This window comes from Heloderma suspectum, chromosome 3 (genome assembly GCF_057233095.1).
Source record: "Heloderma suspectum isolate Gila_16-S chromosome 3, 16-S_ref, whole genome shotgun sequence".
Lineage (NCBI taxonomy): Eukaryota > Metazoa > Chordata > Lepidosauria > Squamata > Helodermatidae > Heloderma > Heloderma suspectum.
The window spans coordinates 308,684,386-308,707,648 of record NC_139460.1 but is presented as its reverse complement, the minus strand read 5'-3'; the positions used below and the strand labels follow the sequence as shown (position 1 = coordinate 308,707,648).

Genomic DNA, 23,263 nt, shown 5'->3' with positions numbered 1-23,263 from the left:
CTGGATTTCTGGGGCTGGGTTATAAACCAGTGCAAGTTACTATAAAGAGTGGGTTCCCCCCATCCAAATCTTTTATTATGGACACATGCTTGCATAACTGTTTTGCATAAATTCAGACAGGGACTTGGAACTTAATGTAACATATCCAGCCAATGTTCTATTGGAATGGTTTATTTCCTTTATGATCACTAGCTAGGACACACGTATCCATGTAGTACATATGGCTAAACACAAAAACAAAACAGTTTATCCTTTCATGAACTTTAAGAATTTGTAGAATCCAGAGAATAAAATGAATAGCGAGTCTTATGGACTCCCTGGAATAAAAACCTTGGAAAATAGAGAGGACAGAGATTTCATAAACAAAGGAGGCAAGGGATTACATCAACCGTGCTGCTGAGAGGTTAAAACTCTGTTTCCTGATAGAGGAAGGTCAGACCACAGCTTCCTCTCCAGTAGCAAGAGACTGACTGGCACCTTAACGGACTAAGTTGTGAGCCAGCAAACGCCCCCCCCCGTTCAAATTCCATTTCATCCATGAATTCATTCTTAACCCTCCACCAGAAATAGTTACAGATTTGAGGGAGCCCTTAGTGGCACCCCATCAGTGGTCAGATGCTGGCCACAGACATGCAGAGGCAGCAGGTAAATCTTGGAAATAACCCACTATATTAAATTTCCCACAGTTCTCCAGAGCACTCAACACAGTGACACTACAGAGCATTGTGGGAAATTTGACACGGTGTGTGGTTTCATGTATGGAGAGCCAAAGTAGATTTCACTGATCAAACTTGGCATCTTCAATTGGACCACAAGGTACCAAGGAGCTGGTGCAGACTACAAGTTACCATTTGCTCCACACAATCTGTTCCACACAAGGATTTTCTTTACCTTCTATACACTCCAGTGGAAACTTTTCCTGTGAAAACCTTGCTGAAGTGAGTGAGATCTGAACTATTGTACAACTTGGATTCATCTCTATGGAGTTTGCATTCTAATTAAAGTTCTACAGGCCCATGAGGTTTTACAAACCCCTGACATTTCTTTACGTTTAGGGAAATGATTTCTCTTTCTATAGAAAAAGCTACAGAGATAGATGCCCCAAATCACAGAAACTTTATGTGATTCTGGGGGGTCTACCTCTGTAGCTTTTCCTATAGAAAGAGAAATCATTTCTCTAAACATCCCAAGACTTGCCCCTCCTCATCACCCCACTGATATCTCTGATACAAGGGGATTCCTCCAGGGGGTGGGACTTGGAACCTAGGCCCTGCCCCTAGAGGAACCCCAAAAGGCTGCACAGGCCCGATTGGGGTGCCCTGCAGGCCAGATTAGGTCCGTGGGCCAGAGGTTCTGCACCCCTCACATATAGCGCATTTTCTTTAGTTGGATAATCGAACCCATTGGATAACCCAAGTTCTACTACTACTATTATTTGCAAAACAATGTTTCATTTTTTCCTCTTAGTCATATAACAGCTCATTCTATGTCATAAGGAACTCTATGTGTGTGTCACAAAATAAACGTTTCACCAGTTAAAATGCCACTTAAAGACGGTATTAGAAAGATGGCAGAATAAAGATTCTTCACGCTAGCCTGGCAGGACCAGCAAAGTTATCTATGAGGTGCAAAGTGGTATGTATGAATAAGAGCAGGGAGGAATAGGGCTGACCAAAATATCTGAGCACCCTGGAGTGGGGTTCCAAGTATTTGTTCTCCCCCTAATTTTCCATCCCCTCAGTCTCTCCCACCTGACAGAGAACAGGCATCATTTTTCAGGTTTAATGCTGACTGGCTCTTCCAAGCAAGTTGTGTCCATAGCTAACCCCCCCCCCCCCCAATCCATATGTCTAATACAAGCTTTCCTAGCAGGCACAAAAGCTTTTAATTTCAAAAGACACTGGTGCGGATATGGCAAAACAATGTTTCTGTTGTATCTCCATATTTCAACCCAAAATTCAATCCTAAGAAAAAAATAGATAATTGTTGGTGCAATTTTCAAAATGTGACCTTTAAACACCTGCACATGCTTTCTATGATGTCTCCAAAATATGAATTTTCATCCCCTTCCATCTGAAGTCTTACTGCTTCCTTATCTCTTTGGTTCTGTATTATAAGAGAACCAGTATCGTGTAGTGGTTAGAGTATTGGCCTAGGGCTGGGGAGACCAGGGTTCTAGTCCCCAGTCTGCCATGGAGCTCACTGGGTGACTTTGGGCCCGTTACTGACTCTCAGCCTAACCTACTCTACAGGGCTGTTGTGGGGATTAAATGGAGAGAAGGCGAGCTCCTTGGAGGAAAGGTGGGATATAAATAAAACAAATAATAATGAATAAATTATACATCTCGTTCAAGTATCATTGCTTCCTTCTCTTGCAATATTCCCATTGTTTGAAGAAAAAAAAAAGAAGACTGATTAAAACAACAAGGCCAATACTACTATTTATACAGAAGCACTACTGATTATATCATGTCTACGGCTCTCTCATTTAGACTTGTGTACACCGCATATTAGATGTCAATATAAAGTTACTACTGGCTGGAATTTTGAGTAGCCATATTACTTACACGTGTGATGAAGTCAGAAGTAAAGCATGTAGGCCATCTCAAATGAATGCCAGTAAAACCTTTATACCAGACTGTCCTATTACATAATCTCTGCACACCACACATGTAAAAGGAGAGCGAGAAATAATATGCGAGGAATGTCACTGAGAGCATTTTATGTGTTTATGGGGCCCTATTTCTGCACATCCGCTTGTTTTTAAAAGCCAAGTGACTAATGCTCCGATTGCATGAGCTGCAGCAGCAATTAAATGTTTTAAGATAAGGAGCCACAGCTGTGCCAAGGCAGAATCATGGCTACTGCCCCGACAGGGCAGAAGATGACTATAGGGATGCCTGAGACATAGCTATTCTGGTGGATTTCTCAGCAGTTTAAATGGACAAATAAATAAATAAATAGATATTTACATTCTCACATTACTGCAGAAATGGAACAGAACAGAATTACGAGTAAAAAAGAAGTGAAAGTGACACAGACTGGAAGTTAGCGCATCCCTAGATAACTACACCAGAAACCAGACCCACGGGTTATTTGCTCTGGCTCAGGGTCCCTGAGGTCAGTGGCTGGAGCAGAAGCGTCAGCTGGAGAAACTAGACCTAGAAAGGGATGAAGATTACAGTGCTGCAGTTACTGTTCTAACTGCAAGGGAAGACATCTAGGCTCCCTGTGGTTATATAGGTATGGCCAGTTCAGATGCTTCATACCACCAGCTGACGTTGCACACCCTCTTGCAGATCAACTTCAGAGTACCTTCATTTTAACACAGAAATATATGTAATACATACACATACAGGCAGCATATCTTTAATTTTGCACTCCTGTGTAAGAGCAGCAACACCAAAGCCGGCTATCACGTACCTGTGGTTTCTCAATTCCAGAAAGAACGTCTTGAACCCTTTTTGTTTCTGTGTCACATTCTGTGCAAAAAAGAAGAGAAGAGACAGGGAAAAGTAAGTTACAGTTACCTGCAGTGGCCAAGGGTGCCAACTGAGTTCTAAATTCATCCACGTAAGAGTTTACAAAATCAGAGAGACGGAGCACGTGCAATTTTCTCAGTCCAGGAATCAACAGTGGACTGTGACATTTCATACTCCTCCATGCAGTTCGTTCCCTATCCATCACAAGCTTCTTCCACTGTCTTAAGGCTGACATTACACTTAGCTGAGCTTAACATGAAGCAGTTTTCTGTGAACTAGTTTTGAAACCACCCTTAAGCAGGATGCAGAACAATAATTTACCAGCAAACCCCAGTAGTATTCACTGAAATTAAGGCTAGTGCCAATGTTAAGTCTTCACTATGGTGAAGACCAGTGGAGGAGAGGTGTAGGGAATTTGCACTGGAAAGAGAAGAGAAGCATAACCCTGTGTCCTCCTCCTTTAACCATGGGCAAGGAGTGTTATGTATGCACTGGCTCGGGGGGTATCGCTGGAGGTCAGCTAGCATTCTACTCACGTTGTTCCCCAAGGCCTAGCTTTCACTGAAGTGGTAAGCTTGTGTCTGAGCTCCACCAGTCTGCAAGGGGACTCACATAACTGACTGCTTCTGATACCCCACCCAAACCCTGCAAATGGACAACTAGCATGTCAGGGAGAAGGGGGTCTCACTTAGCTGTCTACTTGACATGCTAGTTTTCTATGTGCAGGGATTTCTTTTTTAGTGGAGGAGAATTCCATCATGTGAGCCTCCTTTAAACACAGGTTTGACAATGACTAATAGGCTAAAGTGTAGAGGGTCTCCTTAAGGAGGCACAAGTAGCTGTTAAGGAAGTCAGGCCTCCTTTCCAACTTTGCCATGCCTGAGTCTCTCTTGACTGGATATACAGGAGGGCAGCCGAGCCAAGATTCATACGGTATAAAATATATATAATGGTTCCCATGTTACAAGTTGGGGCTAATGGTGGGTCCTGAGTCTGACACAGCTGAATATCCCTGGTTTAAACTATGCTGGAAAAGTCATATGGTCTCTTTGACTGGATTCTGTCAAGAGGCTAGACAAGATAAGAATCATTGTAACTGCATTTGCAAAAGAACAGTTCAGGCTTTCAGCCAAATTGCTCTTGTTAGGGTCAGGTTCATGGGCAAAAAGGAAACACATTTGGGGTGCATTTTTTAAGCTTTACTCCAGAATTTCCCAAGCGTCTGGTGGCAGGTCACACTTTTTTTCTGACCTAAACTCACCCTTGACACTCAAACTGATTTAGAGCATGCAGCTGACTTAAGAAATACACACTGCTAGAGGAGCTCCACCTTCTGTGTTTATGTATGAGTTGCTGATTTGGGCCTCCTGACTGAAAAGCAAGCCTGGAGCTGTGACTCATTCAGAGTTGCAATGGACAAATTGCTCTGAGCACTGGTGCTTTTGCTGCTTCTTGGCTTTAGGAGCAATTGAATGATCCAATCACACCTGATGAAGAGAAACAGCAGAATTAACTACCCCTGCAGGCTAACTGTGGGAGGCAAAGTTGGAGCCGTGCAACATTCAGAGGTGCAGCTAGTATGCCCCAGCACAAAGTTTGGGAATTAAGATTGTAAGAGCAGCCCTGCAGAATCAGACCCAAAAGGCCTATCTAGTCCACAGTGTCCTGTTTCCCACAGTGGCCAACCAGATGCCCACACTATGCCTGCAAGTGGAACACAAGGGCAACAGCATTCTCCTGCTTTTGTTCCCCAGCAACTGGTATTCAGAAGCATGAATACTGGTATTCAGAAGCATGCTGCCTCTGAGCCTGAAGGTAGAATATAGCCAACATGACTAGCAGCCATTGGTAGCCTTGTCCTCCATGAATTTGTCTCACCCCCCTTTAAAGCCATCCATCTAAGTTGGTAGCTGTAATTGGTACCCCAATTTGTGGTAGCGATTTCCATAGGTTAACTATGCACTGTGTAAAGAAGTACTTCCTTTTGTCCATCTCCGATTCCATACCATTGGCCAAGCAGGGATTAAACCCCCCCCCCCCCAAAGTGACCTGTATTTTACAGCATCTGAAATAAATGAGGAACCGGGCATAGTGTCATAAGTAAGAAAGCAGATTAATAACATGGTGTCAGCAAAATCCTCAAAGTTCTCCTATGAAAGAGACTTCTGGAGTTGCCTATAGCTTCACTGATGTGAAATCTACAGTGGCTGACTAGACAAAAATATCTTGATCCCGTCATTATGGAACTTGGATGTCTGCCTGTTTTCTTTTGCATTCTAACAATCTGAGAGCAAGTCACCTTTCCTGTCCAGGCACATACTGCGGGGAGAGAGCGAAGACGGCACTAAAGGATGACTGAGCACGGTGACTATCTGGAGCTCAGAGACAGGCAGACTATACTAAACTTGTCAGTCAGCTTCAGACAATTTCCTTTGAAAGGAAGACACACAGGATGATTATTCAGCTGCCGGCAAAGACTCCAAACAGTTTCTGGAGCATTAACATAACAATGAGACTTCCATCTGATTCTGCCCACTTCTATACAAAGGAAACCAGCAAAGAGTTCACCAGTTCTTTATGCTCCTATTTTGGGATTACTAAATCATCAGTATTCATATGATTATGAGCATTTCTAGACGAGGCTTTTATTGTGCATTCCCCATTCCTTACTCACGGTAGTTTGTGGGTGCTTTAGATGACATCATAACCCTCCAGGACCTCTCCCGTGCTTTCCAAGCACTATCACGGGGTTCTTTTGAGTGGGGAAAACCCAGCATTTCGGGGAATGTTGGAATTGAATGCTAGTGTAGTTGTGCAATACTGCTATACCACAGCACCACATACAGGTTATGTAGGAGAATGTACAGAAAGTAGGGATGTTGGAGAAATCCATTTGGGGGGTGGAATTTGATGAATTTTCCTACGTGCAGCCCCCTGGACTTTGTTTCGGTCCCCGCTGCAGTGCCCAACTCGATCTGCAGTGACTTGGAACAGTTCATTGATTTTCCAGGAACTCTGCACATTTGGGGAGGAAAGTTCTGCGATCTGTCCAAATTTCTGAGCAATTTGTGCAATTTATTTATTTATTTATTACATTATTACATTTATTAATCGCCCATCTGACTGGTCACCCAGCCACTCTGGGCGATGGCCAATTATGGCCAATTTGTGGCAAATTTCTGAGCAGAAATTCAAATTTCTGAATAATTTATGCAAATTATGGCCAAATGCGTGTAATTTGCAAGAATTTGGCTGCAATTTGCACAAATTGCTCAGAAATTTGCGCCAATTGCAGAAGCTTCCCAAAAAATGCACAAAAAAGTTCCCAGAGTTCGGGGAACAGCCTGCAGCTTGGCTTTCAGATGCAAAACGAGTCGTATATGCTGCAGAACTCCATTGAGCCAAAAAAGAACCAGATTTCCCAGCGACAAACATCCCTAACAAAAAGGCAGAGATGGAAATCTCCCGAAAAAAAGATGTGTCTATTTCTCCACTCTTAGTCCCACAATGGAATCCGGAAGCAGAAATAGCAATAAAGTGGCAGGTTAAAACCTTCATTTAGAAACACCCTATTATGAGTTTATCTCAGTCCCTGCTCCTTCCACTAAACAGCTTAGAATGGTGTGCCTAGGGGTGATCCAATTTTAACCATTCAAGAACCCTAAAAGGTAGGTCAGGTTAAAAAATGGCGGCAGGCTGAGGGCTGCCTTGTGACAGGGTTTGAAATGCCCTGGTTAGAGAGAACACCATATGATAATACTTATTCATGCCAACTGGAAATCATAAAGAAACTAATTCATACATTTTGGCTATTAATTTCATACATATTAATGTTACTTTCAGTGGATAATCATATAAACATCCTTGCATATCCTCCCAACTATCCAGTGAAGTAAGTCATTGTAATTCCTATCTTAGGACAGGAAACATAGGAAGTTGCCTTATGCCATTGGTCCCTCTAGCTAAGTATTATCTACATTGTCTGGCAGAGGCTTTCCAGTATTCCAGATGGAAAGTCTTTCCGAACCCTACCTAGCAATGCTCAAGTCTGAACCTGGAACCTTTAGCATGTTAAGCCTGTGCTCTACCCACTGAGCTATGGCTTTTCTCCCAACAAAATGTGCTTCCAGACAGAGGGGTCTTAGCGTTAACAATCAGAAGGCATTGTGAAGCTATTCCACCATTTCTTCTGAGTAAGAATATTTTCTTCCTCCACAGTAAGAAAAAAGACAGAAAACATGATGGGAAAGCACAGGAGGCTTACAAGTGGACATCATTGTCTGGACCCCCCGTAAAACTCTATGAAGGAAGCAGGGTGATGGTGTGATAAAAATCTTGTCTGGAAGCACCCTAAGAAACTGAAGCTCATGCTGGATAAACCATATAACTACATATGTGATTGGAGTGGAGATTTGAATACAGGACTTTCAACACCATAGCTCATTCTATGGAAAATCAATGGCTTTCTAGCAGGAAAGGTGATGACAAGTTCACACTTCCTCATTGCTCATGTCTGGTTGGGTTTTTTCCCCCTCTACTTGTGGCTGAAGCTCAAGGCAAACATGAGATTACCACTCAATTGGTAATAGGACAGTTTATGGCAGCAGTGATTATGGTGAACAATCCAAATGACTATTAATCACAGGCATAGTGCAGCCCAGGTAGGAAAATAAAAGAAGCAACCAAAAAGTGGAGTCGTCACATGAAACAGCCCTGACAAAATATTCAGTACACATTTACTTAACATCCAAGAGAATCAAACTAGAGATTGACTTGCTGCCAACACACAAACATAGGTTGACAATTCTAGATCTCAAGACCTTCTCAGAGAATCCTGGAGGCCCCATTGGGACTTAAACCTGAGTAGACATGTGTAGAATTGAACTGTGCTTGTATGCTTGGTGGGAAAATGTCCAAATTTATACAAATCACAGCTAGCCCCACCCACTCTGTCCTTGGCCCCACCCACTGCTGGGATGTGCTCCCCTCCCCCCAGGCATTTCCCAAATTGAAATTCAGTTCTCAGACCAAAAAAGGTTCCCCACTCGTGATCTATACAGTATCAAGACTTCAAAAAACATGAAGGAGTACAACTACAAGAGATGCATGGAAGCATCTGGGTCTTTTTATTATGATCAACTGATAATAGTGAAGGAACTGCAGCACAATGGAAAATAGATGAAATCTGAATAAGATGGATTTTCCTAGAAAGTCACCACTTGGGTCCAGGACAACAAAAATGAACACAGAATTGTGGGTTTGCACATGCCAAAATCAGATTCAGTGTTATCATTCTGGGCCATTACAAAGGTAGATCCAAACCATGAAATCTGAGTTCATACAGTCCATGTTCCACTCTGGCTAAGTAATAAAGACTGTGTGTATAAAATTTTCTTATACACATATTTATCAGGCAAACTGCAAGTGCTTGGAGCTGCAAAAATATCTTTTAAACATAACTTCAATTACTACATACTGGGCCTGATATTACTTCTACAAATGGGGGAGGGGGGGAATCAACCTCCCTTCTTTGCCATGGCAAAATTCTTTGTAGTTATTACATCACCTTAGCTGCCAGAAGCTAAAGCTGACTCATTCCTGACCTTTAATCCTTAACATGTGGGCCAGATTTTCTCTCTTTAGATTGCTTTATAGCAGGGATTCTGGTCACACAAAGTAATGAGATGAGATAAAAATAAAACCGCAAAGCTCAATGACATTTCATTTCCCCCTCCATGTGGAAAAAGTGACAAGTTTTCTACAGTAACTAACCCTCACTCTGACCCTTTTCAATTCAATGATGACCAGTATACTCAAGCTGAAGCACTGGATAAGAATAATAAGTTACACAGACGATAAAATAAATATGGCGGTTATGTCAGAGCTTAAAGGGGTGTAGGGGTGGAAAGAGAACTCTAAACATATTCACCAGCAGGGAATATGCTGAGGGAATATCCAGAGATTCCTGTAATAACGTCTGCTTTAGGTACATGCCTCAGTGTGGCAAATGCCATATATATATATAGGCAGGTATGTATATTAAATATGCAAGCGCTCAATGACAAATGTCCTTCAGACACTATGCCCTTCCCCTGGGATCTAGTGCCAGTTCTTCTATGCATCCTAGGGACCACAGGTCTAGCTTGCATATGTTATGTGGTCTTTAAATCCTATCAGCAGCAGTGGCTCCCACTGTCTCTTGCACTCTTGATGTCCCTGACCATTATTAATGCTTGTCCCTCACTCCTGCTGCCAGAGAAATGCCACACTCTGTTGGCTCTTCATGTCTGTGCACAGAAAATACACAGGAATTAAGGAACCCAATGTGGGAATTATAGTTTAAGACAGAGAGAAGTATCTCCCAGAATGCTGGGAGTTGTAGGACTTGGAAAAAGTCCTGCAACTCCTGTTTAAACATGCATAGGATTGCGCCCTTAGTGACCTTCCCCAGCTACAGATTTACTGAGGCAGCAAATCTGAGAGCTTTATATGAGCCAGCCAGGATTCTAATTCATGCCTCCCTTGAACTACCTGCAGATCTGACATCACATCAGTGGCAGAGGGGATCAGAATCCAACCTGTAGGGCTCCCAGTTGGAGACCTGTGGTGCTGGGCAATATTTGTGGGAAAAGAGTCATTTAAAAGGCTCCTCTCCCCATTCCGAGACTGAGAGATACGCTATAGTAGTATGAAAAAACCTATAGGCACCAGCTCTCCTGTGGCAACTGTATACTAGACAAAACGCATAGAACTGCTTAGTGCTAGGTACATAAATACATGCAGTGACAAAATGTGTGTGTGTGTGTGTGTGTGTGTGAGTATACACACAGCCAGTGCCTGTTAAAAACTCTATATCCAGCAGAGGTCAGTTGAGAGCTAGAAGCAGATTCTGAATATATAAAGCCGCGAATACTGTGCAGAAAAGGTAATAAAGAGATTTCAAATAACTCCACAATAGATCAGAAAAGAGATGCCCATCTGAGAAATACATCACAGAATCTCATCTTAATATGGTAAATCTTAGGAGTGGTGACTAAACCATAACGTGAGAAAAGCTCTGTATTGTTTCTTGAATGGCCTTTTGTTATAAAATGCATCTATTCATGGTGCAAGAGAGGTGCGCATCTATGGAGAAAAGAGACAATTAACGTTTTAATATCAGGCAACCCAGTGTGCCAAAATTTTACAGAACTGGCAGGATCATGCAGAGATGCTACACAGGCCACAATCCACAGAACTTCCAATGGCCAGAATAACTCTTTTCTTTTCAGTTTGGAAGCGTGGCCCCCTGCACAGCATGGGAAACCATGTACAAGTCAAAGGAATTTCAAAAGCACGTTATGCAAGGCACCTGCACTCTTGAACTAACAGTGGGATCTGGGTGCCTTACTGTCTCGATTGGGAAGCTGCCTTATACTGAGTCCACACAGCTCACTGTTGTCTACGTTGATTGGTGGTGTTTCTCCAGGGTTCCAGACAGACGTCTTTTCCCCAGCATTACCTGACATGCCAGGTATTGAACCCGGGACCTTCTCCACGCGGAGCATGTGCTTTACCATGGTTTTCCCCTGCCCCTGTACTACCATGATAGCTTGCCAGTGGGGGAAGCTACTGGTCTGCTCTCAGCTGCACTTCAGCAGCACCATTAACTATGGTCAAAGGTGGTATTGCTGCTACAGCTCAGCAAGGATTAGTTGAGAAGGGGCCCACAGGATTCTATCTTGTTCCATAACGTTGCTGGACTCAGGACTGCCTCCTCAGTCTGACCATCCTCTTGCTCAGGCAAAGACTGAGTTGTAAGACTGCCTGTCTCTGTATACCTCCTTGGTTCTCTACCTATTTTCCAGTTCACCTCCAGTGTGCAGAGCTGCTATTCAAAGAGAAGGAGGAGAAGGAGAAGAAGAAAAAAGAGAGAAAAAGGCAGGTCTACAGTACAGCCAGACACATCCAAGCATTTGGGTATGTCTACAGGAGCAACTGAGGTTATGACCCTAGTACACAACTGAACCCCAGTGCCATATAAGAATTAAAGTGGTAGCGCAATCCATTACTTGTACATCAGGTTCCCAAGACTGGAACAATAAATTACATAGCTCTACTTCAACCACAAATCACGCAGGCTTTCTGCATTTTTAAAAAATGTGGCCTGTTTCTGAAGAAGAAATGTAAGGCAACTGCTATGTTATGTAAATATGGGAGCCATGTTTCAATTGGGAAGCAAATTAGAAAAGAGGTAGTATGAATATAGATGATTTAAATAGCAGTGTCTATTTTCCCTACCTCCACTGAATAAGATAAAAGTGGTAAAATGGCCAGGATGCTGAGTGGGGTACCTGGCCAAGCATGTATTGCAACAGTATTGAAGCAGCTGCACTGGCTACTTATTAGCTACCAAGCCAAGTTCAAGGTTTTGCTGTTGGCATATAAAGCTTGAACAACTTAGGACCAGGTTACCTGGCAGATGGCCTTCCCTGATATATACCTGTGTGACCATTAAGATAATCACAGGAGGCATTGTTGGTTCTACCGCAACCTGTAGATTTCCATTTTGCAGCAACCCAGAAGCGGGCCTTCTCCATGGTGGCACCCACCTTTTGAAATGGCCTCCCCCCTGGTATTTGGGAGGCACCAAATGTGGTGTGTTTGAGGCACCTGCTAAAGACCCATTTCTTTACCCAGGCCTTCCCTGAATTATTGTGCTGCTTATTAATTGTTGTGCTTTTAGCTTTGGTTTTAAATATTTTAAACATTTAACTCATGATTTCTTGCATTTGTAATTACGTATTTTAATGTTTCTGTAAACTCCGTAGAGATATCTACTGATACAGTAAGCAGGTGATTAAATAAGTGGATTCAATAAATAAATAGTGGTGATATTTCTTTTGGACCCAGACATCTCTATCTAAAGAAACATGTGTACCTGTTCGGATCCTGAGGTCATCTTCAGAGGCCCTCCTTCGACTGCCCCCACCAAAGGAAACTAGATGGATGGCTACAAGAGAGAGGGCCTTCTCAGCAGTGGCACCCCACTTATGGAATGAACTCCCCAAGGAGGCTCACATGGCTCCTACATGGTTATCTTTTCAGCATCGGGCAAATACCTTTCTTTTCTCCCAGGCATTTTAGAGACTTTGTTTTTAGATTTTATGGCTGTTTTTATGTATCTTTACATTTATCTATTCCTGTGCTGTTTGCCATTTTGCATTGCATTTTATTCTTTTCACTCTGTTTTAACTTTTATTCTTTTAACTGTTTATATTGTATTTTATTCTTTTAACTGTTTGTAATCTACCTGGAGAATATTTTTTATTGGGTGGATTTAAAATATTGTAAATAAATTAATAAGCAAGCAAGCAAACAAACTCCATTCCTGAACTTATGTCTCCAGTTTATCATTTTGCTTCACTCTCAAGATACAAAATTATTTGGACAAAATTAGAGGCAAAGCTTCTTTCAGTAAGGGCAGCAAATTGTTAGTTATTTAATTCATTATGATTGTATTTTTACTGCCAGGATGGGGGAATGGTGCTTGTGGAATTTTTTGCCTAAGGTGCCAAAATAACTTGACTGGCCTAGGTACTATGCACCTTGACTTGGGGCGAGGGGCATGATTTGCTGGTCTGCCTCAGGAAGCAAAATGTCTTGTACAGCCCTGGGAGGGACGGGGAAATTAGGAAATGGGGCAGAGAAGGTGTGCGCTGTTTGTGCTGTACTGAAAAATTAAAACATTAATAAAATGTTAATGACAAAAAAGGTGACAGAAGTGAGTTAAAATGAAAATGATATAAAATTAAAATAAAATGAAGCAAAGCACTGGAAAGGTGAACTCTGACATCTCTTCGCAGGGTCAGCTTTCATTAAAGATGCAAAAATAAATGAAGCACTGATTTGTTGCGTTTCTTGGATTTAAAGCTTGTTTTACGAACCAGATGGATTTTTACGAGGCCTATAGGACGCCAACATGCTGGCCTGGATCAACAACAAATGGAAAAGGATTACCCAACGTCCTGTGGGCTGGATTGTTCTGTTACATATACTCCCCCATCAAGTGTCCTGTATTGTAATAGGGAGCCATGAATAGGGAGAGATTCCATCTGTTGCCTTGAGGGGTGGAGATGTACAAGGAGTCAGAACTTTGGAAAGCCATAAAGGCAGATAAGAACAGTTTTCAAAAGGAAAGCAAATATAAAATGGCTCTTACGACAAGGGTCACTAGAGAAAGTATCAGTGCCAATTAGAGGCATGAAGGAACACTCTCCCATTGAGAAGTTGAGTAAGCTTCTGAAGAGTAGCGGGAGGAAGGGGTAGTCAAAGAAATAATTGAATGTGTGGCATTCAGTCTATCTACCTGCAGCAACCACTTCTCCAATCTGAAGAGTTCTGAATCTTTTTAGCCTTTCAGAGGCATATAGGAAGCTGTGGGTCAGACCACTGGTATATCTAGCCCAGTACTGTCAACACTGACTGGCTGTGGCTCTCCAGGGTTTCAGACAGGATTCCTTCCTAGCCCTTCCTGGAGATTCAGGCAATTGAACCCGGGACCTTCTGCTTGAAAAGTATGTGCTCTACCACTGACCTATGACCCTTGCTAATGTAGAAGGGGTGAAAAAGGAGGATGAACTGTTGAAGACTGGACTCTGGGGTTCCTCAGAAGTGTGCCCAGGGTTCCTCAATGAAGGGCCAAACTAGAAGTGGTGAGGCAGCCATGGGTATTTTATTCATTTGTCTACCCCATTTACATATAAAGCAGGAATGGGTACTTTTTACACAAAAAAGCATACACAAGGTTAAGCAGCAAAACCGCTACCCACCATCATCCCAGCCCTCTGCATTTTATTGCTTTAAGAAATTTTCTCCCTGCTCTTTTCTGATATCCAAGCTGGACTAGCAGTGTGGGGTGAGAACTGCTTAAAGCAGCAGGCTGCAACAAAATCAACTGGAATTTCACTTTCCTTTTTGTGTAAAAGAGTAAATCCTACCCACTCCTGCTGTGTATAAGAATGAGACAGACAAATGCATGACTGCCCCTTCACATTCTAGTTTCTCCTGAGAAGATTATGTAATGGCAGATGAAGGCAGCTTGTCCATCACTACTCATGTTCCTCTGCAGTTATGGGAGAATGTAGGATGTGTTGTAGGCATACTCCCAGTACACCAGCATCCTGCGTGATAACGCAAAACGTTCTGCAACATTATGAGGTTCCATGGAAGTTTTGCAGGAGTTCCTCAGCGGTCAAGTCGATTTAGGAATGGGTCCCTGAAAAGATAGTTTGAAAACTGCTGGCATGGGGGCTAACAGAACCAATATTGTGGAACACCTTGTCCCGTGAAGAACAGGTGGCCCCATCTCTCGCTGTCTTTCACAAGCTGGTGAAGTCCTGTTTATGTTGGCAGGCATTTGTCTTGCTAAGTACATGATGTTTTATTTAAAGATTGTGTTTAAAGATTGTGTGTCTCTGCCTCCCTTGTATTTTTATTGAATTATTGTTTTACAAGATACCATTATTTAAAAAAAAAACTGTTGTAAGCCCCCTCAGTGGCACATAGGCACTGGAATGTTATAAATAAAAATGAATAACTATGTTGGGATCGGTTCTGCAATAAATGTTTCAGCTACCACATCTCTGCTCTTCCTGAATTAGAACTAATGTAGTTCTTCTTCTGCCATTCCAGAAATCCTTTATAAAGCAAGAACAGGAGTTAATGCACATACACTGGGAAAAATTTGTCACAAACCAAAGTTTCAAGTTCCCACAAGGAACAGTTTGCATGTTTGCTCCAACAGCAGCTGTTTTATGCAAACTGTTTGAATTGCAAGCCCTAGAGCTAATTAAAGTATCTCCACTGTAAACACAACTTAAGGGCTTGTTCACCCCACTTTTTCAAAGCAAAAAATAAAAAAGAGAAGGTCTGGGTACACTTAGTAGCTGGTGACAGAAAGTATTTACTATTTCAACAGCCCTTCCATTCCAGCGAGATGACATGGGCCTTGCATGCCACATGCCTCATTCTCAGGCACAATTCCATGCTTGCAGATGTGTCACTTAAAACATAATCTGCACTCTCAGAATTTCTTCCAGGTTTCTAGAGGCCATGACCATCTCAAATACTGACAGAAACATTTCATCAGTCATGCAAGTGCAGCTTCCAATCTGAAAGACAAGAGGGCCTTTCTAACATTATTATGTTATGACGGATCCAAACCATAGGCCTACATGTTTCCATGCTCTTGAGACAGCTGACAGTTGTCAGAGTCTAGCAACCTCACATGCTTGGACTGAAGACTCAGCTTGTGTTACCTCCATATCTTGGAACAAAAATGGACAGCGTAAGCCCTCCTGCCTGAGTGACTCTATCTCCCTTTCCTCCCTTGGTTTTCCCTAGGTTTTCAAGCTCATTACGCTGAGGTATCTGCACCTGAAGTATTCTCTATACATTCTGTCCACCCCATCTAAAGGAATGCGAGGCAGTAGTGGCCCGGCCCTACCATTAGGCAGGGCCAGCGTCAAGGGTAAGCATGGTTGTACTTCGCCTGGCAAAGGTGAAGTACAGGCTGAAGGGGCAGGATTGCAGCTGGAGATCGATAGGCATATGGTCAAGGAACACATAATTACTTTGAATGAGTTCAAAACTCCAGGGCCAGATGAACTGCATCCTAGAGTAATAAAGGAACTGGCAGAAGAACTCTCAGAACTGCTGTCTATTCTCTTTGAGAAATCATGTAGGATGGGGGAAGTGCCAGATGACTGGAGGAGGGCTAATGTCCCTATCTTCAAAAAAGGGTAAAAAGGAGGAACCTGGGAGCTACTGACCAGTCAGTCTGACATCAATCCCTGGGAAAATTCTGGAGCAGAGAATAAAGCAATCCATCTGTAAGCACCTTGAAAACAATGCCGTGATTACTCAAAGCCAACATGGATTTGTCAAAAACAAGTCCTGCCAGACAAATCTGATCTCATTTTTTGATCAAGTCACCTCCCTTGTGGACCATGGGAATGCTGTAGACATCATATACCTCGACTTCAGAAAAGCTTTTGACAAAGTGCCCCATGATATCCTGATGAGCAAACTTGCTCAAAGTGGGCTAGATGAAACAACGATCTGCGGGATCCATAGTTGGCTACAGAATTGGACTCAAAGAGTGCTTATCAATGGGACCTTCTCAAACTGGGGAGAGCTAACGAGTGGGGTACCGCAGGGCTCAGTCCTGGGCCCAGTGCTCTTCAACATTTTTATTAATGACTTGGAGGAGGAGGTGCAGGGAATGCTGATCAAATTTGCAGACGACACAAAATTGGGCGGGATACCTAATACTTTGGAAGACAGAAACAAAATTCAAAGTGATCTGGATAGACCGGAGCACTGGGCAGAAAACAACAGAATGACATTTAATAGGGATCAATGCCACGTTCTGCACCTAGGAAAAAGAAACCAAATGCACAGTTACAAGATGGGGGATACGTGGCTCAACAACACTACAAGCGAGAAGGATCTTGGAACTGTTGTCGATCACAAGCTGAATATGAGCCAACAATGTGATGTGGCTGCAAAAAAGGCAAATGCTCTTTTGGGCTGCATTAACAGAAGCATAGCTTCCAAATCCCAGGAAGTACTAGTTCCCCTCTATTCAGCACTGGTTAGGCAGTGGGACAACCAAGAAGAATTGTGATAGTCTCTGTCTAGGAAGTGAACCATGATCAACAAAGCAAACATGTTGTCTTTTGAGATATACAGCTTTTGGTTGCAAATGGCCTAGGTAAGTGTTAGCCTTCTGACTTTCTACTACTGTGTTTCACTTTCTTTTTAGAAGACTAATCAGTGTGGGGTAATGTTAATGACCTGCATCACCTGTAAAACAAGATTTCAATGAGGTACAAAAGCTTAAGAGGGTTTGCACTGGACTTGACACAGATCTCCTTTCTTAATTTCCAAAAAAGAAAAGCCTATCAGAAATGACAAAATGGAGGACTTGGACAATCTGTATCATGTCCAGTAGCTGACAGGGGAAAAGACTTTCAAAAAGCACATGCTTTTTAAAGAACACACAACCAAGCAATATATTCCTTTGAAGAGGAAAGCAAAGTGGTCTGCAAAGTTTAACCGAATTCCATAGGAAACCATACTATGGCCTGGGTTAGAAAAAGACCAAGGTAGTAAACTTCAATTGGCAAGGGATCCTACAAAGCCACTGAGTGTAAGACAACAATAGGAAAGGGCAAAAACTAGGCATCGTCCATAAAAAGGAAAAAGGAAAGGAAAGCCTGAAAAGCTTTCAAAGAATTCTTGAGGTTTGTTCCTTTCCCCGTTTATACCCTTGCAGTCTTAAACTCAAGCTATTAGAGTGATTAAGGGCACAATGCTATGTATGTTTAGACAGGAGAAAGTCCTACAACTCCCAGCATTCCCCAGCCAGCCATAGCTGTCTGGGGAATGCTGGGAGTTATAGGACTTTTTTTCCCTCTCTAAACATGCAAAGGATTGTGTCCTAACTTGATTTCAACCTGTGCTAGGTTCCAGGTTACCGATCATGCATTGAGTGTTAGAGCACTATGAGTCTAGGAGCCCAGTGCAAAAAGTGAATAAGAAAAAGTGCACAGACACTTTAACAGTGCACAAAATCCCAAGATGTTTTATCTTGAGGAGTCTTTTAAGAGGCAAATGACAGTAACAATGAACACCGTAACATACACAGGTTACATTTATCCTAATACAATACTCTTACCCCAACAAGTGACCTTGATCCATAATCCTAAGAAAATCCTAATTACCATGCTCCAAATATCATTTTTGTACCCCTTTAGATGCCAGGGCAGCACCCCCATCCATAGGTTGCAGTGCAGATGAGTATCTCATTGGATGCTTCGCATACAGATGTGCATTGCAAACGTGGACACAGACCTGCATCCAGTCTAAAGGTATGGCTCCCAACCTTTCTTTCAGATGAAGGGATCTCCTGGAATTCAGATTGGTGAATTTATATACACAACTTGGAGTTTTAGAAAGTGTTTTGGTGAGACAGAACCAAGCTCCCACTGCAGAGTTTCTAACAGGCCTGTGAAAAGTTCCCATACCTAACGATGACTTTTTCCATTTCTTTAGGCTAGGTTTTGCGATTCTTTCCATTCTTTGCTATGAACAAGGCCAGCTGTGCTTGAATCCAGGTGTGGGAAGGGGGATTTTGTAATCCAGGGTCCTGGATCTTACTAGACTTTTAATCAAGGCTAGGTAAGGAACACACTCGAGACTTGGGAAGGTTGTTGGTGGAAGGAGGGAACTTAAACTGTTCTTAAAAGTCAAGATGCAAATTCTGGAAAGCAGGCAAATTACCAGAAGCAATGAAGGGAAGCCGAAAAGTCCAGACTAGTCACTTTGATTCCCCATCCATCCACTGCAAGAACCACTTGGCTTTTGTGGGGAGAGGAAGGGGAAATTTCTGTAGCTTATTGAATGCAGACAAGTCTAGGCTAACAGGAGGCCTGAGTTGAGTCGTTATCCAATGAAAGGGAAAGCGGAGTTTATTAACCATTTCTCAAAATTAATATTTCAACTCCAAGCCACAGTAGGGTACGGACAAAGTAATAAAAGGCTCATTACAAAGCTAGATGCTGGCTTCAGAAAACCTCAAATTTGAATTGAATTATGGGTCCAGGTAGTAGTAAATGAACTGAGCTACTCGTAATTAAAAAAAAAAAAAAAGCAGCTAATACGTATTGTGTAAATTTGGGTTTACGGCTGAATGCAGCTTTGAAATTGCAAGCATTCCATCTGCTCACCAGCTGTGTCCTCTAATCCTCTTTAATAACTTCAGCTTGCACCATACCATGAGAATCCAGGGCTCCTCAAAACTTTTTCTTTGCATTCACTGCCAGGATTTTCTTTTTTATTTTTACAGACATCTCTCTCCAATCAATGCTATGCAACGCAACTCTCAGAAGCTTCACGCTGGTACAGCACCTGCCTTTTGATAGGAGTGTCAGGGCAGTCTGGGGGTAACTATGCCCCAACTTTGAACTTGAGGCAAACGTCAACCATACACACGGCACCAGGGGCCCGGAGTTATGAGACCAGAGAACTGGCTTTTAAAAATACACATTTAAAATGGCCCGCCCCACATTCTCTAGGAGACCCAGGGAAGCTCACAAGGATTAATGTCAAAAGAATAACTGCATAAAATCCTACTGTAGATCAGTGCTCACACTGGGAACATGACATCTGCCTTGGGCCAATTTCGCAGCCATGGTTAGGAGATCAGGAGCACCTTGGGGGCCTTTCCTCTCCTTTACCTTTCCTTACTCTTACTGTCTCATATGCAAATACCTTCCCTTTTTGGAGCTATTGATTGTGCAGCATCTCATCTGCAAATATATTAATGCTCCCAGGCATAGCTCAAACCCCAGCAGATTTTGGTGAGGGGAACAACCCTGGTTGGCACTCATGTTTGTGGAGATGCAACACTGTATGATGGTTAGCTCTGAAAAGTGAACAGGGGGGAGATTTTGAGGGAGGAGGAGGAGGAGCACAAACATTTGTAGAAAGTTCCCAGCTTCCTAATCATGGTTAGGAGATTGGAAGTGTTATGTCTGCAGCAGATTGTTGGTATTTTAGAGTCTGGGATGCTATTGAGGATGAAATTGGGACTGGGTATCATACTGTGGGACTGAATTAATCCATTGCCCTTTACTTGCAGTGGGGGGAGCAGGACTAAATGCTTGATGTCTGCTTCCATTATCCCCCTATGTAGAATTCATGGGAAAAATAATGTTAAAGTAGGCGTAACTGACTACAGAAGTAGCACACATTTAATTTTGTTGTCCTTTTTTTGAGAAAAAATGCTGAAACACATATGAAGACAGCTCTGTAGCTCAGGGGTGGGCATCTTTCTGAGATTGGGGGGCCTCTGGACCACATTGGCCCCCCTGAACTTGCCACTGAAATTTGGTGTCAGTGCAGAAGCAAAACCCCAGTGATTTTGCTTGGAAACAAGGTTGTGGGGAGCACACCCCATGTTTAAAAACAGAATCACTGCTTTTTCTTGCCACTGCTGCACCACCAAAATTCAGGTGGCAAATCTGGTGCCGTGGCAGGAATGTGTGTGCACTGCAAGAAAGGTCGGGGGAGGTGCATGCGGCCTGCAGGCCACATGTTGCCCATCCCTACTGTAGCCTAGGAACTAGGTAGCAAGAAAATGTTTTGAAAAATTAATCGTCCAAGGTTATTAATTGAATGTATTCATAGGCCACCTTTTAGGGCGTAGCCCTCACAATGCAGAGTACAACAGGTACAGCATACAATAGAACAATAGGAGATGACATAGAACTAGGATACGTATAGAGCATCCACCATAAGAATACAACATTGTTAGCAGGCACAGAGTTAAGAATCAGCAGCATAAAACACTGTTTTAAAAAGGCCATCTACAACCAATGAGTTTTCAGGGCATGCCTGAATCCCTGCACCATAAGAGTCATGTGTGGTTCTATGGGAACGGAGTTCTACAACTGCGGGGCCACCAGTGAGATGACTCCTGCAGGGGCTTGTGCACACAGTAGATTAACCCAGAGTAAATTATGCTTTCTTCACACACACACACACACACACACACACACCGAAAATGGTTAAGACACAAAATGTAAGCAGGGCCGGCCCTACTCTTTAAGAAGGATGAAGCGGATTTGCAGGCATTGTTATGAGGCAAGCTTGCTTGTCAGTTATTTAGCTCGTTATTATATTTTTAGCACCATGGCAGAGAGGGTGGTGTTTCAAATTTCTGCCCCAGGAACCAAATGTCTTGAGCCATCTGTGTGGAAGTTCAGCTATTTTATCACAGACAGCGGCCTTTCAAAAGATACATAAAAACATACCCTTGGCCAAGTGTCAACTATCATAGCAGAGAACCCCAGCCTGAGCCTATGATACATCTTTAAACTATGAAATAGGAGCACCCCTTTTCATATATAGGGTAGTGATTTATTTACAACAGGGAAATCTCTTCCATTCTACATAACCTCCTCCCGTCCCAACCCACCGACCCTCGTCTCTAAACATCCAAAATATTCTCAGCCAGAAAGTGCATTTTCTACCCTCTGCATTTGATTATCCATGACCCTGGTCCACAACTATTTTTCCTCAAGAGCCACTCTGAGAAGCAAGTGAGGCTGAGGCAGCCCCTCAACTCTTACACTTTGAAGTGGCCTGCCAGCAAGAGTCACATTCTCCATGTCTCCTTTGCTTCTGGCTGGGAAACTAGAACACAGGGAGGCATTCAGTAACAGACAGCCAGATGTGGCCCAGGGGCCTTCAGTTGCTGACTGACCTATGACTTGCATGATCACATCCTAAATGTAATACAATACACAAGAGGGACCCGCAACAAAATGGTGCAGTATGGAGGGTTCCTCTTCAAGATTCCAGACAGCCATGCCCTCTTCCAAGAGACTCTGTTGCAGTTTTCTGTCCCTCCCCCACCAATCATCTAGCTTTCTTTGGCCACTGACCATGCTCAGTCTTCATTGGGCTGTTTGGGGGTGCTCTCCTGAAAAAAAGTATCTAAACTTAAAAAAAAAAAAAAACTTCTGCAAACCCTGATGTTCCCTTGAGCCTGTTGACATCTCCCTCTTGTATGTGAACGATGCCATTTTGGCGGCATAAGGACTGGCACTTGGTGAATGAATGACTTTGCTATTAGTATGTAAGATGTCTAGCATGGGCTAATGCAGATTTAAGAATACCTTATGACTTTATTCCTTTAAGAATTATTGACAGTGCTCACCACCACCACCACCACCACCTATGATGGGAAAAGTCACCAAGAAGAAAAAAGTAATTCTCCAACAGTCCTCACCCCTGCTAGGCAACACACAAATGTTCATCTAAACTGGTGAATCCAGAGTCTTGGCAGGAAACGGCCCAATCCTGAAGTGTCCCAACCTTGCTATATCAGGCAGATCAAATACCACCTGGGTACCCCTTGTGATTCTTTTTTGTTCTTTATCTCTCCACCTAACTGTCTTCCAGATGTATGTCTTTTGAAATGCTCTGTCTGCTAGCATCAACTCAATCAAGAGCCAGACACCTCCTTAACGTCTCCTTTCATTCCCCGGAGTCAAGCTACTGATCCTTTTGTTCTACCCCATCCTGAGGCCAGCCCCAAAGTTACCAACCTCTTTGTATGCATTGTTTTATAGTCCATAACTGCCCGTGAGTTTGGACACTCACTGAGTTCTTTTACCACAGAACCCAGTGTGGACAGACTTGCTGTTGCATGGCTCTAAGAATCCTTATGATCCTTTCTTAGGACTTTCCTGGTTCTACTCTGGTGCCTAGCCCCCTGTATCCAGAGCCAGAATGCTTATCCCCCTTCAACTTGAATCACCTTACCACCTTAATTACCCAGACAGATCTATGTTCCCTTGCATACCCAGATAGAGCTTCACCCCGTGGTGAAGGGCCCTTTGAGTCTCTCCAGCCAGGTTTCATGCTGGACACAACCACCCTCTGAGCTACTTAGTTTCTAAACTATGAACAAACGTTGGTTTGGCATGATGTCTGAACTGAACCATGTAAGTTTTACAAACTTTTAATATGCCTTCACTTCTTCTCTAAACTCTGAAGTCCCAAATACCTTAGCCTTTATTCATAGGGAATACTTTCCTTGGAGATGCAGAATTAACATCTATTTCTAGATGTACGTTCCTGTACTAGAGAGTCAGAGCACATAAACAAAACTGACCATACAAAGAATATGTTTGTATGTTTTTCAAGGGCTCATGAACCCTGCCTCA

General features: G+C 42.9%; 1 protein-coding gene across 2 annotated transcripts in view; it reads right to left on the bottom strand.

Moving 5' to 3' along the window:
- Nucleotides 1–23,263, bottom strand: part of FNDC3B (fibronectin type III domain containing 3B) — a 385,564-nt gene that overhangs the window by 106,845 nt on the left and 255,456 nt on the right. For both annotated transcript variants that reach the window (XM_084847494.1, XM_084847495.1), the window contains exon 7: nucleotides 3,424–3,482. In XM_084847494.1, the coding sequence (XP_084703620.1) occupies nucleotides 3,424–3,482 (59 nt within the window). The remainder of the gene's footprint in view (nucleotides 1–3,423; nucleotides 3,483–23,263) is intronic.